We start from the raw sequence: 13,655 nt of genomic DNA, 5'->3' as shown, positions 1-13,655 counted from the left end.
AATGGGGGATAAAAGTTTCATGATACTTTGCAAAAAACTTTCACAGTAGGATAAAACCTACACACACAAGTCAAGAGTGAGAGCAGTGGAAATGAGTTATTTGACAGCAAGCCTGTGGAGTTACATAAAGAGAAAGGATGACAAATGAGGACGTGAAGGACTATTGTGGTGTGGATGTGGATGTGATAGAATGCATAAGGAGAAATACACTGAGGTGGTTTGGCCATGTGGAGAGGGTGGAGAGTGAGAGACTAACGTGGAGAGTGAATGCGAATGAGGTAGAGGGGGAGGGAGAGGGAGGGGTAAGCCGAGAATGAGATGGAGGGATGGAGTGGAGAGGTATATGAGAGTAGGCAGTGTGAGCTAGGAGGAGGCCAGTGAAATGTTGGGGGAGAGGACGACATGGAGGTGATTTTTTTGTGCCCACCCCTTGTGGGATTAAGGCGTCCGACAGTAGATAGATAATATCACTTATCTATTGCCTTCTGGCAACCCCCATACTATATTACTACAATATACAGTAATGATGTACGAGCCTCCCCAAAAAGTATCAATCCTTTTCCTCAACGATACAAAGTAACACAATGGACAAAACCTTCTGAATAGTGACTGTATACACCTGGCTTCTGTTGGTAGGTCTGCCATCCTAGTATGGAAGAGTTGCGAATTATCAATTAGACACTTTGATTCAACTGTTCTGGGTCATTTTGTCCATCTTCAGCAAAATAATACAGTAAGGCGGCAAAATATATCAGAAACTTAGGCCCATTTCATGAAGGGCGATGATAAAGCCACGTGATTTCCGCAAAGTGCTTAAGATGACTGTTAACCCAATGGAATATATGAGACTGTTTCAGTTAATGCCTCAGAAGTCTCCAATGCCCTGATTCACTTCATACAAAAATAATGCTACTGTACAGTAAATCACAATGTCATTGTTATTTGTTATGGTATTTTGATTAATATTGCTTTGACTGACTGTACTGTATAATACGTACAAAGTAGTTTGATAAGCTCGGTTCCAGCAAACACATGGCCTTATATTGCTACTTGGCATCCCAACTGTAGGAACAGCCATTATCTAAGGAGACTGAATCACTTGGGTTACAAATAATGGTAGAGGTTTTGCATATGGTATAAAAAATACTTTTGATTCACTGTCTAATTTTAGAATACCAGTGAATGGTATACTTCATATAAGGTGATTATCAGGTGCATGAAAACAAATACAAGGTATAGACTACTGCCATAAATACCAACCCTATCAAACCTGCCAGGCGAGTTGTGTGCATTTACAGATACATCAGCTCCAAGGGGGTCGATACCTTTTTGGAAGGCTGTACAACAAATGTGGCAAAACGATAAATACACTGTATACCTGTTCAACAGCTGATTTTTGGAAGTCAAAGTTCACTGGTTTCAACCCAGGAGAAGACAAAGTACTGGTCGGCGAGTCAACAAACTTTGTCCACTGTAAAGAAGGACTGCTATGATTAATCTTCAGAGATTAACTAATAAAGTTAATAACTAAACATGAGGCTTTTATCACAGTCTCATCATCATCATAACCTAATATCCTACCTCATAAATGGGATGGGTGAGATCCAAGTACAGGAAAACAATGCAAGAGAAACTACAATTCAAAAGAATCCCCAGTGAAAACAAAATAAACTACTGTTTAAAAGTCCAAAGTGAAAAATGTTCCATACTTCCAGGCACTAATCAACAGTCTCAAAAATATTCAGCTTCATCCATGATCAGTAACCAAAATTTGCAAAATTCTGAGCCAGAATGTGAGACTTAAGGTGCAATTGTCTTCCAACATTTTTTGTACTTTGTAAATTAACACATCATTAAACATCTGATGAAAACTGGCCATTTTCAATTAGTAGTTTTAAACTTACTGTCTATCCCCATCTGTACAGTATATTTTTCAATACATTACCTTGCAGAAAATCCTCATTATTTAATGCTACTCCCATAGATGCTGTTTCAAGGATGGGTTAGGTTATACACTAAGTTAGAGTTTTCCTTTCTTTAATTATGAAAAAATATTCTTTGTAATTATGGTTGCATTATATATCAACTTAATAAAGACAGTGACAACTAATTCCATATTTTTCCTGATGAGACACTGAAGACTAAGACTAGACTACTGTTGCCCAGTACAGTCCTTCCTCCAATTTTGCGAGAATATGGTCGACAAAAACCCACGCAAAATCAAAATTCGCAAAATTGAAACAATTTAATATATGAATTATAGGCAAATTGGTCGACATCACCTCAAGGTAAGCACTTTTTCCCGCTCTTTCTCTCGGCTCTACCTCTTAATTTTACGATGATAAATGAAACAAACATAAACTGATGTACTGTACAGAAATATTAATAAGAAAACATCATAAGTAAGAAACATAAAAAAAAAATCATTTACACTGATGTGAAGACTGGTGTGGTGTACAGGACTGGCGACGGGGCGAGGCCTGGGTATGGCTACTGTGGCCCCGAGGGGCCTACGTCATCGCTATCACTGTCGACAGATATTTCTTTGTTGGCCACCTGCATTCTACCATCAAATTGAGCACCTCCATTGTTTTTTGCTGCTTGCTTGATTTGTTCACTGTTCTAATCATTCTCACTGTTGATTCACCCACACCAAACTCCCGACCAAGAGCAGAGTTACCTTTACCTGCTTTTTCCTTTCAATCATTTTCAATTTCGTCTCCAAACTTATTTTCTTGTTCTCCTTACCCGTTGGTCCCATGATAACACTCGTGCAAGGTTAGACTGCTAGGATATTGCGAGGAGCACCACCAAATTGTGAGGGTTAGTGACCTTGGTTGGGAACAGGTGCAAACTAACGTGGTAGGGCAGCACACCACTGAACTAGGAGGCCCAGTACGCCCAGTGAACTATGACGTCACTACTCCACATGGCAAAGTAGTGTGGGAAGACGACTCTCCCACCATCGACCTCACAAAGTTCATAAATGTTAAAAAATACATGACTTTTGAAACTACCTCGCAAAATTGGTGAATTGCGAAGTTAAAATTCGCAAAGTTGAAGGATGTATTATACATATGAGGGTAAATGACCAGCCAATTAATTTATTTCCCTTGATGGCATTACATGACTGAAAGGCCTCCACTTAACTCCTGGAGAATGAACCTGTGCAAGACAATCACTCCAACTATGGAAATTAAACCACTAGACCACCAGGTGCCATTTTCACATTATTCTTTGCTACTAACATCTATATTCTGTGGTCTAAAGCTCAGCTGGCATACATGAAAATTAAGCAGAAAGATAAGCACTACTGAAATCTCACTCCTCATGCAGCTGTTACTGTATATACTGTATTGTCTGTTGAACATGTTCTATGCAACAGAAACAAATGAAAATATTATAGAGTAATTCCTTGAGTTTATCCGGATGTCCATTATCCAGATGCTGTGGTTTGGTTGTTCGAAACCATTATTCATACATTTTTCTATTTTATCCACATAAAATGCGTGTGTCCGGGTGGAAATTAAGGCTGAGTGAACATTTTCACCCCGCCGGGCTGGTTTTTTCATGTCACTGCAGGGTATGACCCTGCAGTGGTGACTGCTTGTCTGTGGTTGATGGGTCTGCTAGACTGTGGTAATTGCTTGGCTGTGGTTTATGGGGCTGCTTGATCAGATGGAGTAGTGTAAAACACCAGGAATAAGTGTTGTACGATGTACTGTACTGGCCTTTTACAATGGCTTTCAAAGTTAGGATATGTATGAAGGGACCATGGGAGAAGTCCATTATCCAGACGGATCCACTATCCAGACATGTCTTTGGCTCTATTGCGTTGGATAACTGAGGGATTACTATATAATCACTTCAGCATCACCCAGTATTTTCTGTTTATTCCTTAATATGGCAATTCTTTAGTCTAAAATAATTTACAAGTCAATGTTAAACATGGTATATCACAGTAACTGAAGACACTCAATGGTCAGTGAACATTTGCTAATTATGTAATTAAAACTTTGCAATCAGCTAACATCAATGGCTGAACACTCAACAATCTTCAGTTTTTACTCAAAATCCTTCTGAAAAACATTATCCCATCACCAAAGCGATGGCTATCACTGCCACTTGTCGGGTATATCACCATTTCTCTGGTAGCCTTCTTTTGCAAACGAAAACATAGGCTACAGTCACCAAATAAGCCACATAGTCACCACTCATACATGTGAACACTATAAATATGGATGATCTAGAGCTGTGCTGGATGTGACTGAACAGAGTCATGGACTATGAAAATGGAGCTGGCATTATATAATTGTCTGCAAGAAAATATATGTATGTGCAGTATGTTAACACTTATAAGACTAGCTTGATCAAATGGGAAACCAAAACAACTGACTCAAGTAAACACATGTGCCCACCGACAGCTGCTACCAGTTTAAGACAGTTGCCCGTCCATTAAAACTCCCTATATTCATAAAAGGAAAATTCACATGGCAGTGCTGATATAACTATGCATTTCCACAGCCCAGTTATAAAAATGTTCCTGAATTTCCTCCCTGTCCCCAAAAGAAGGACAGTGGACAGCAGGATAAGGGCAACTTCAGTCTGCAGTCCACTGAGTTCACATCCAGATGAGACTGGGACCAAAACAAGTAAAACCAATATGGCCCAAACACTAGAAATGGTATTACATTACCTCCTTGTTCCTTGATGGTGAGAGAGGGTCTGGTGTGGCCTTGGTAGTAACAGTCTCTGCTTCAGCTGCCACTGCTGCACCAGCCACAACAACGGAAGAATTCCCTGATGCTCCTGAGTTGCCACCCTCCATACCACTACTGCTGCTCTTGCGCTGTACGAAATGGTTTGTTTTAATGTCATAAATTAGCTAATCCATGATCTACCTGTTATCATGGACATTTTTTCCTCTTGGATACACTCATTCACTCTTGATTCTTTATATTTTTACACATATAACTCCCCTGTACAATGGAGTCTTACCAGTACATATATATATCCTGCAACTTGGTCCTGGCATTTAAGATGCGAGTGGCCAGCCTCACTCATCCCTGAGTGGCATTGTGTGAGCAATAAACCCCAACCATCCCTTGGTTATAAGCCTGCAAAGGCTTAATCAGACTGGAGCGCTGCAATTACTCACTAAACCAACAGGCGCCATAATTTGGTTTTGTGGTTGCCACCCACTGTAGTAAATGGTTTCCTGGTGTACAAGAAACCATTTGGCTTGTCAGTCAGTGCAGAGTCACCCATAGGCAGATGGAAGAGGGAAGAATGAAGGAAAGAAAGATGGAGGGGGAAGTGTAAAGTCACCCAAAGGCAGAAGGAAGAGGAAAGAATGAAGGAATACACAAATTTTGAAATTAATATCTACTGTATAGTATTATAGCCATAAAAAGCATGCACATGTATGCAGAGGTCTGACTGCAACAAATCCTAATAGAGACTGGTTAAAACTTAATTTCCCTTGCTCATGTGTGTGTGTGTGTGTGTGTGTGTGTGTGTGTGTGTGTGTGTGTGTGTGTGTGTGTGTGTGTGTGTGTACCTAGTTGTATTTGCCTAGCTGTGATATTCAGGAAATAAGCGACACTCTTGGAGTCCCATTCCGTGTCTCAAATGTTCAAACTTAGCTTTAAACTCAATTAAGTTTTTGGACTGGATGATCTCTCTGTCCAGGCTGTTCCACAGGTCAATGCATGTACAGTACAGTATATGGAAAACTGTATTTCTTGATTTCCTTCAAGTAACTTGTCTCTTTCAATTTCTTTCCATGTCCTCTTATTGCTCCCTCATCCCATATGAGTACTGTACAGTAATCCCTGTACTTTCCGGATGCCCACTTTCTGGACATCCCCACTTACCAGACATTGTGGGCCTGGACCATCGGGGGGGGGAGAGATCCGAATTTTTTTTTTCCCCACCGGTAATTTGAAAGCAACGTTGGGTCTGGTTAGTACTTGGATGGGTGACCGCCTGGGAACACCAGATGCTGTTGGCATCCCTACGTGTCAAGTGGGGTTGGTGGAGGATTAGTGCCCCTCCCTGTAAAACAATTAACTCTAAGCCATTGGCCACCACGTCTGGGATACATGGCGTCTGACAATGAATGAAATGAATGAAATTTGAAATTGCCGCACGGTGCCAAACAGCTGCTTACACCATGGCCCGTTCACCCCTTCCTTCCTCCCCCCTCCCCCCTCCCCTGTCAGGGTTGCCGTTTGTTATTTTTCATTACCAAAAGTGGGCCAATTTGGTAATGAAAAATTCATTTGGTAATGAATCAGAATAATGCATTACCAAACGGATTTTTCACATGTATGAGGATACACAGGATGGAGATGGTGGATTGTTTGCTCTCTCTGACTAATCTGCTACCCTACATGGCGTGAAAATAATCAACATGCTGTTAATTATAAGGAGAGTGATTACATGTATTTCCACTTGTATATATAATTAGTGAAGAATAAATGCTAGCTTTACGAATTTGGTAATGAAACGTTAAATTTGGTAATGAAAGTTGAGGAGATTGGTAATGTGGCCGTTGCGATCTGGCAACACTGTTTCTCCAACATCAACAGTTACTCCCTAACTTTGATTGTGAATAAATGCTTATCGCACTGGAAGCCACACATGCTCGTTTTTTGTGAATAAACAGTGAATATACTGCAATACCTCGCCTCTAGACCACATGGGAATTTACAGTGTTGTGCAGTGTTAAGAAATTTGAACTTAGAGTGCAAAGGATCAACTGTGGAGTGTAAAATTGGCAGTTTAAACTGGCGGTTAGAACTGCAGTGGTGCAGTTAAGAACAATGTGCAGTGTTAAACAATTATAACTCACAGTGCAAAGAATTAAGTGCAGCACAACAGTGGATTACAGTACGTGCTTCAAGAGCGTTTTCACCACTGCCAAAACCTTAGAAAGGCAGCCACAAACTTGATGTAAGTACCCTGGCTGAGGTTCAGTTACCTCTAATTCCTCATTCTTTGGTTCCTTTTCATTTATTTCATGCTTAATGTCCATTATTGGTGTGATTAGGGTCTTAAATAGGTTTAAATAGGTGCTATGCATGTCCGCTAGGGAGTTATTTACGTGACTTTCAAAGTTAAGCTGGTTAGGGTCCATAAGTACCAGTCCAGGAGGCTGGTGCCCACTATCCGGACAGGACCACTTTCAGGACATGCCTTTGGCTCTATTACGTCGGATAGTGGAGGGATTACTGTATATGCGGATCTTCTCTGTCAGTTCTGTCTACACCCATCATGGCCCTGAACTCTGTAATCGTGTCACCCCTCTCTCTTCTTTCTTCTAAGGAAGGAAGATCAAGCTTTTCCATTTTTTCCTTGTCCGACAGATCTGTTAGGCTAGGGACCATCTTGGCTGCTGTTTTTTGTATTCTCTCGATTTTGTTTATATCTTCCTTTTTATGTGGGGACCACACCACTGCCGTGTATTCCAACGTGAAGCGGATCACTGACACTACCAATTTTTTCATCATCTCCTCATCCATGTAATGAAATGCCACACTTATGTTTGTCAAGAGCTTGTATGTCTCTCTGACAATCTTGTTAATGTGTTTTACGTGTGACAAATAATCTTGGACCAACTCGCCCAGGTTTTTCTCCTCTCGCTTTTACGATCAGTTCTTTTCCCACTGAGTAATTCAGGGATGGCCTCTTGGTACTTTTACCCATTTCCAATACAGGCAAACCCTGATTTACGATACCCCTAGGTGCGATGCTCCAAAATAGTGATGGGGTAGAAATACCACCCTACCCTGCCTATCGTAGGCCTATCCCCAGTTTTGTGACAGGTTTTGAGTTTTAAAAAATTGATTTCGATTATATTATAGACTTAAATTTTGTGTTTAGGTTGATTTACAAACTGTTTTTAGACTTAGATTAATGTGTTTTAGTCATAGCAAGAGTGAACACCCACTTGGGGTACAGATTCTCGTCCGTCAGATAAGGTACAAAATGGTGTGGACAACTAGGCGACTCAACAAAGAATATTTTGTGTCTGACCATTGACCTGTCATCTAACCAATCATGGAGTACATAATAATAATTTTCAATAAATACCAATAATTACCATGGTAGGTGTGGGCGCTCACCATCCACTCACTCGATGTAGTGTTGCTTTGGGTGTCTCTCCTTTCCTCTCTTCATTCCTTTCTCTTCTGTATTTCTTTCCTTCACTCTTTCCTCTTCCTTCTGTCCATGGGTGACTCTACACTGAATGACAGGCCAAATGGTTTCCTGTACACCAGGAAACCAATTACCACACTGAGTGGTAACCATATACCCAAATTATGGCACCTGATGGTTTAGTGGGTAATTAAGGCACTCCAGTTGGATTGATCCGGTGTAGGTTTATATCTATGGGGTGGTTGGGGTTTGTTGCTCACATGATGCCACTCACGGATGAGTGAGGCTGGTCACTCTCATCTTAAATGTCAGGACTAACTTGCCTAGCCCTGGGCACTTATGCTCCTCATGGGGTGGTACAGGATTAGATGATGGATGGATGAATGGATTAATACATTAATTATGAAAACCTTAGACAGAAAATATTTCATGCACTGATGAAAACTGCGACATTGATAAATCATGTGTTTACATTCGGGATGTTCAAGGAAAAACACTTTGAAAATACAAAGGAATTTCTAAAAAAAAGTTGGAAAATAAGAGAGAAGAAAATAAAGGAGCTCAGCAACCAGAAGAGTACCTAAAACAACACAGAGAGGCTGTTGAAAAGACTACCCCGATTGCATCATCAATCGATAAATCATGTGTTTACATTCGGGTTGTTCAAGGGAAAATGCTTTGAAAATACAAAGGAATTTCTAAATAAATGTTGGAAAATAAGAGAGAAGAAAATAAACAAGCTCAGCAACCAGAACAGTAAATAAAATGACATAAAGAGGGGCCTTTGAACAGGCTATCCCAATCACATCATCGATCAATGAATCACGTGTTTACATTCGGGCTGTTCAAGGGAAAATGCTTGGAAAATCTATCTATCTATCTATTGCCAGATGCCTCAATCCCGTTTGGGGTGGCCACAAACAAATCGCCTCCAAGTCGCCCTGTCCCCCGCCATTTCACTCCCCTGCTCCCAGCTCACACCCCCCTCTCTCATATACCTCTCCACCCCATCCCTCCATCTCATCCTCGGCCTCCCCCTCCCTCTTTCCCCCTCCACCTCACTCACATACACTCTCTTCGTCAGTCTTTCACCCTCCATCCTCTCCACATGGCCAAACCACCTCAGTGTGTTCCTCATAACGCTTCCTATCACATCCACATCAACACCACAACTCTCCTTTATATCCTCATTCGTCAGCCTGTCTCTCCATGTGACTCCACAGGCTCCTCTTAAATAACTCATTTCCACTGCTCTCACTCTTGACTTGTGTCCTTCCAACAACGTCCAAGCTTCACTTCCGTACGTTAGAGTTGGTATCACAATACTGTCATGTAGTAACTTTTTCACTTCCATGCTCACTTCCCTGTTTCTTATCACTGCTTTCAAGGAACCAGCAACCTTTCTTCCCTGCTGTACCCTTTCAAGCACTTCACCCTCCAAACCTCCATCCTTACTCATCACACTACCCAAGTACTTAAACGTACTCACATTTTCCAATTCCTAACCATCCAACCTCGCTGTACATTCACTGACTTCACCTCTCTCAAAGACCATCACTTTACTCTTCCCTACATTCACCTTTAGATTCCGTTTCTTACACACTCTCCCAAACTCATCCACCAAGCCTTGCAGCTCTCCTTCGTCTTCACTCAACAACACAGTATCATCTGCAAACAACAGTACAGGGAGTTTCCAAACACTATCCTCTCTCACCATGGCCACTCCAACATCCACTACCCTACCTTGTACCTCTTTTATTACCCCATCCATGTACAGACTGAACAACCATGGAGACATGACACATCCCTGTTTCAACCCAACCTTCAAAGAGAAAAATTCACTTAGTTCACCATCCACACGCACTGCAGCCTTCGCACCATCATACATACTCTTCACAGCATTCAACAACTTTCCATCTACTCCATATATTCTTAACACTTTCCACAATCCTTGTCTATCCACCCTGTCATATGCTTTCTCCAAATCCATGAATGCCGCATACAACTTCTTTCCCTTCTCTAGAAACTTTTCCACTAAAGATCTGAGAATGAATATCTGATCTACACAACCTCTTCCCTTCCTAAAGCCTCCCTGTTCTTCTCCAACTAATTTCTCTGTTCTTTCTCTAACTCTGTCAATAAGTATCCTACCATACACAAGTATCCTACCATACACTTTTCCTATTATACTAAGAAGACAAATGCCCCTATGGTTACCACACACTTCTTTTTCCCCTTTTCCTTTGTACAAGGGAATAATTATACCTGACTTCCAATCCTCCGGGACTCTACCTTCCTCCCAGGCCAATCTGCACATCTTCCACATCCATTCTACTACTATCTCTCCCCCATGCTTCAGCATTTCACCACACACTCCATCAATTCCTGGGGCCTTCCCCGATTTAACTTTCTTCATTGCTTCCACAACTTCTATCCTACTGATTTCTTCCTGTCTTCTCACCTCCCTCCTTCTCCCAGCCATTCCCCAGCCACTTATACTCGCATTACTTCCATCCTCTACGTTCAACAATTCCTTAAAGTGTTCTCTCCATCTGCTCACTTTTTCTCCCTTCTCCACTAGTAATCTACCATTTTTATCTTTCACTCCCCTGCTAACTTCACTTCCACCCTGTCTTACTCTTTTCACCTCTCTCCAGAACATTTTCTTACAGTCCCTCCACTTTACACTCAAATTTCTTCCAAATTCCTCATCCACTCTCTTCTTACTCTCTCTTACTAATCTTTTCACCTCTCTCTTCCTTTCTACATATAACTCTCTCTTCCGCCTCTCAACCTCTTCCACGCCCCTATTTCTCATCCATTCATTGTATGCTTCCTTCTTTTGTGCCACAGCCTGTTTCACCTCTTCAGTCCACCACGCTGTTCCTTGCACCCCCCTCTGTCTTCTCTTCCTTCCACACACCACATCACATGCTGCACATATTTCTTCTGTAAATATTCTACACACACCTTCCACGTCTCCCATCTGCTCCAATTCATATTTGCCCAATCGTTCCTCCACTTCTCTCTTATACTCTGCCTTTTTCTCATCCTCATGTAACCTTTCCACTCCCCTTGCAACTACTCCTTCCTCTCGTCTTTCCCTTCTTCTATTCCTCCAACTTTCTTGTACTTTAATTCTGGCCATCACCAAGTAGTGGTCAGAAAGTCCACTCCCCCAACCTCTATACACTCTTGCATCCATTACACATCTTCGCATCCTTTCATCTACACACACATAATCAATCATTGCCTTCCTTTCATTCAGTTCACCACCCACCCTTCTCATCACTTGCCATGTATACCTGTGAATCATTTTATGCCTGAAGAGGGTATTGGCTATCACCAACCCCCTCCCAGCACAAATGTCCACTAACGCACTCCCATTCTCATCTATCTCAGCAGGCACACCCCACTCACCAACTATTCCATCCACCTTCACATTCCCAACTTTACCATTCATATCACCAATCAAAAACACTCTCTCATTCCTTCCAAACTTTTCCATGCACACTTCTACATTTGTCCAGAACTCTTCTCTCACTCTTCTAGCACGATCTTGCGTTGGCGCATACACACACACAATCGCCCACATTTGTATTCCAACTTTCAACTTTACCCACACAATCCTTGACCCATCTGATCCATACTGTCTTATGCTCCTCTTCCATCTTTTACTCACAACTATACATACTCCTTCCTTTGCTCTCTCATTCTCACCTACTCCTGCACATATACCCCATCCATACTCCCATTCTCTCACACTTTCTCCTCTCCATTTTGTTTCAGTTACAGGTAACTCGCATGGAACACGATCTCACGGAACGCGCTCGCAATTATACACGGTAAGGGCTGGGATACATGTAAGACAACGTAAGATTAAAAAACCATTACGAAAACTACAAATTAACGCAGGAGAGGCCTTTGAAAAATCAAAACCTCGAACATCACCGCAGCGCGCGGTTTGTTTTGATTACGTGACGATCTAGGCGGGAAATTATTCAGTGAGTGAGACATTTCCGAGTACAGTAGCACAGTATTTGTAAGTTAAATATTTATAGTACTGTACTGTTCTGGTAAGTTTATGTGCAACTTAAAGTACTATTAAATAACGTTAAAGCAAGAAATAAAGTCTTATAACCAGTTTACCTGATAGGCGTCAGAATATTGCCTTTTTTATTTGTTCGTTTTTTCCACAGTACTGTACAGTATTTGTAAGTTAAATATTTACTGTTCTCGTATGTACTGTACTTGTAAGCACTTAAATAAAGTTAAATAATTAAATAAAGCCTTGTAACCAGTTAACCCGAATTATATGATTACCCATGATCGGCGTCGAAATATTGCCTTTTTTGTTTGTTCGTTAAACTCTTACTGTACTGCTTTTCTACAGTACTGTATTTGTAAGTTAAATATTTACTGTTCTGGTATGTACTAGTAAGCAATTAAAGCATTAAATAAAGCCTTGTAACCAGTTAACCTGATTTATATGATTACCCATGATCGGAATCGGAATATTGCCATTTTTGTTTGTTCGTTAAAGACTTATAATAAGAGAAAAATACATTTTTGTCTTGGTATCTTTACCTATTTGCTCAGGTTTGCTGTAATGGTTTGGATCATTTGATGCAATGCAACTTGTAGAAAACTGTGAAAACTTTCGGGCAGTGAACGAAAATCTGAGACATGAGACTGACCTTGACTTCACCCTCTCATGTTATGTATCATCTGTCAGTTCACCACCTGCTATCGTGAGGAGTGGATGTACGATTTTTTCGCTCGTGGCCATGCCTAACCAGACACAGTTACACCCATTATCTTGACCCAGACAGAAAATACAACCTTTTTCCTCCCTTGCAAAACACAAACAACCACCCTGTTTACGAGACAGCAATATATATTGTGAAAATAACAAGGTAAAATGATAAAGATGAACGTAAAATGATAGAGAAAGATGAACATGTTATGACGGAAGAAGTACGTTTTCCCCGTCTGTAAACGTATTTATTTCTGCTTTGTATCTGTATTCGTAATAATTAGACTTATTGTTAGTTCTGAAACTGCATTACGATTTTATTTTTAGCCATTCTCGTGGTGTGGGAGCTGGAAGTTGTGACACAACTTCCTGATCCTTCACTTTATTCTCCCGCGGCAGAGTCGAGCCTTGGAGGACGTGCAGTTTTCTCATTTAGGACTGAAAATTCAACTCTTTCGCTCCCTTTTCCAAGCATGGGCACAACGATAATGTAAAAAATAACTCGAAACTACCATAAACATATATCAAAAAGGTGAAAATGTATTCATAACATTTTTTTTTTTTCCAGCTATTCTTAACAGATTATGTACTGAAATCATTCGATATCACAGTACTGCATTTCTAAGTTAAATATGTACTGTTCTGGTATGTACTTGTAAGTTAAAGCACTGGTACCAGTTAACCTGATTTATATGATTACCTATGATCGAAGTCGGAATGTTTCCTTGTGTTTACG

At 40.9% G+C, this 13,655-nt stretch overlaps 1 protein-coding gene across 1 annotated transcript in view; it reads right to left on the bottom strand.

Moving 5' to 3' along the window:
• The window catches only part of Reps (RALBP1 associated Eps domain containing), a 110,799-nt gene that overhangs the window by 45,317 nt on the left and 51,827 nt on the right, over nucleotides 1-13,655 (bottom strand). The window contains exons 7-8 of the mRNA XM_080271669.1: nucleotides 4,697-4,849; nucleotides 1,379-1,471 (exon numbers count right to left, since the gene is read on the bottom strand). Of these exons, the coding sequence (XP_080127795.1) occupies nucleotides 1,379-1,471; nucleotides 4,697-4,849 (246 nt within the window). The remainder of the gene's footprint in view (nucleotides 1-1,378; nucleotides 1,472-4,696; nucleotides 4,850-13,655) is intronic.

The sequence above is a fragment of the Coenobita brevimanus genome, chromosome 47 (assembly GCF_032717465.1).
Source record: "Coenobita brevimanus isolate Jiangsu-jjx chromosome 47, ASM3271746v2, whole genome shotgun sequence".
Classification (NCBI taxonomy): Eukaryota; Metazoa; Arthropoda; class Malacostraca; order Decapoda; family Coenobitidae; genus Coenobita; species Coenobita brevimanus.
This window is presented reverse-complemented; position numbering and strand designations above follow the sequence as displayed.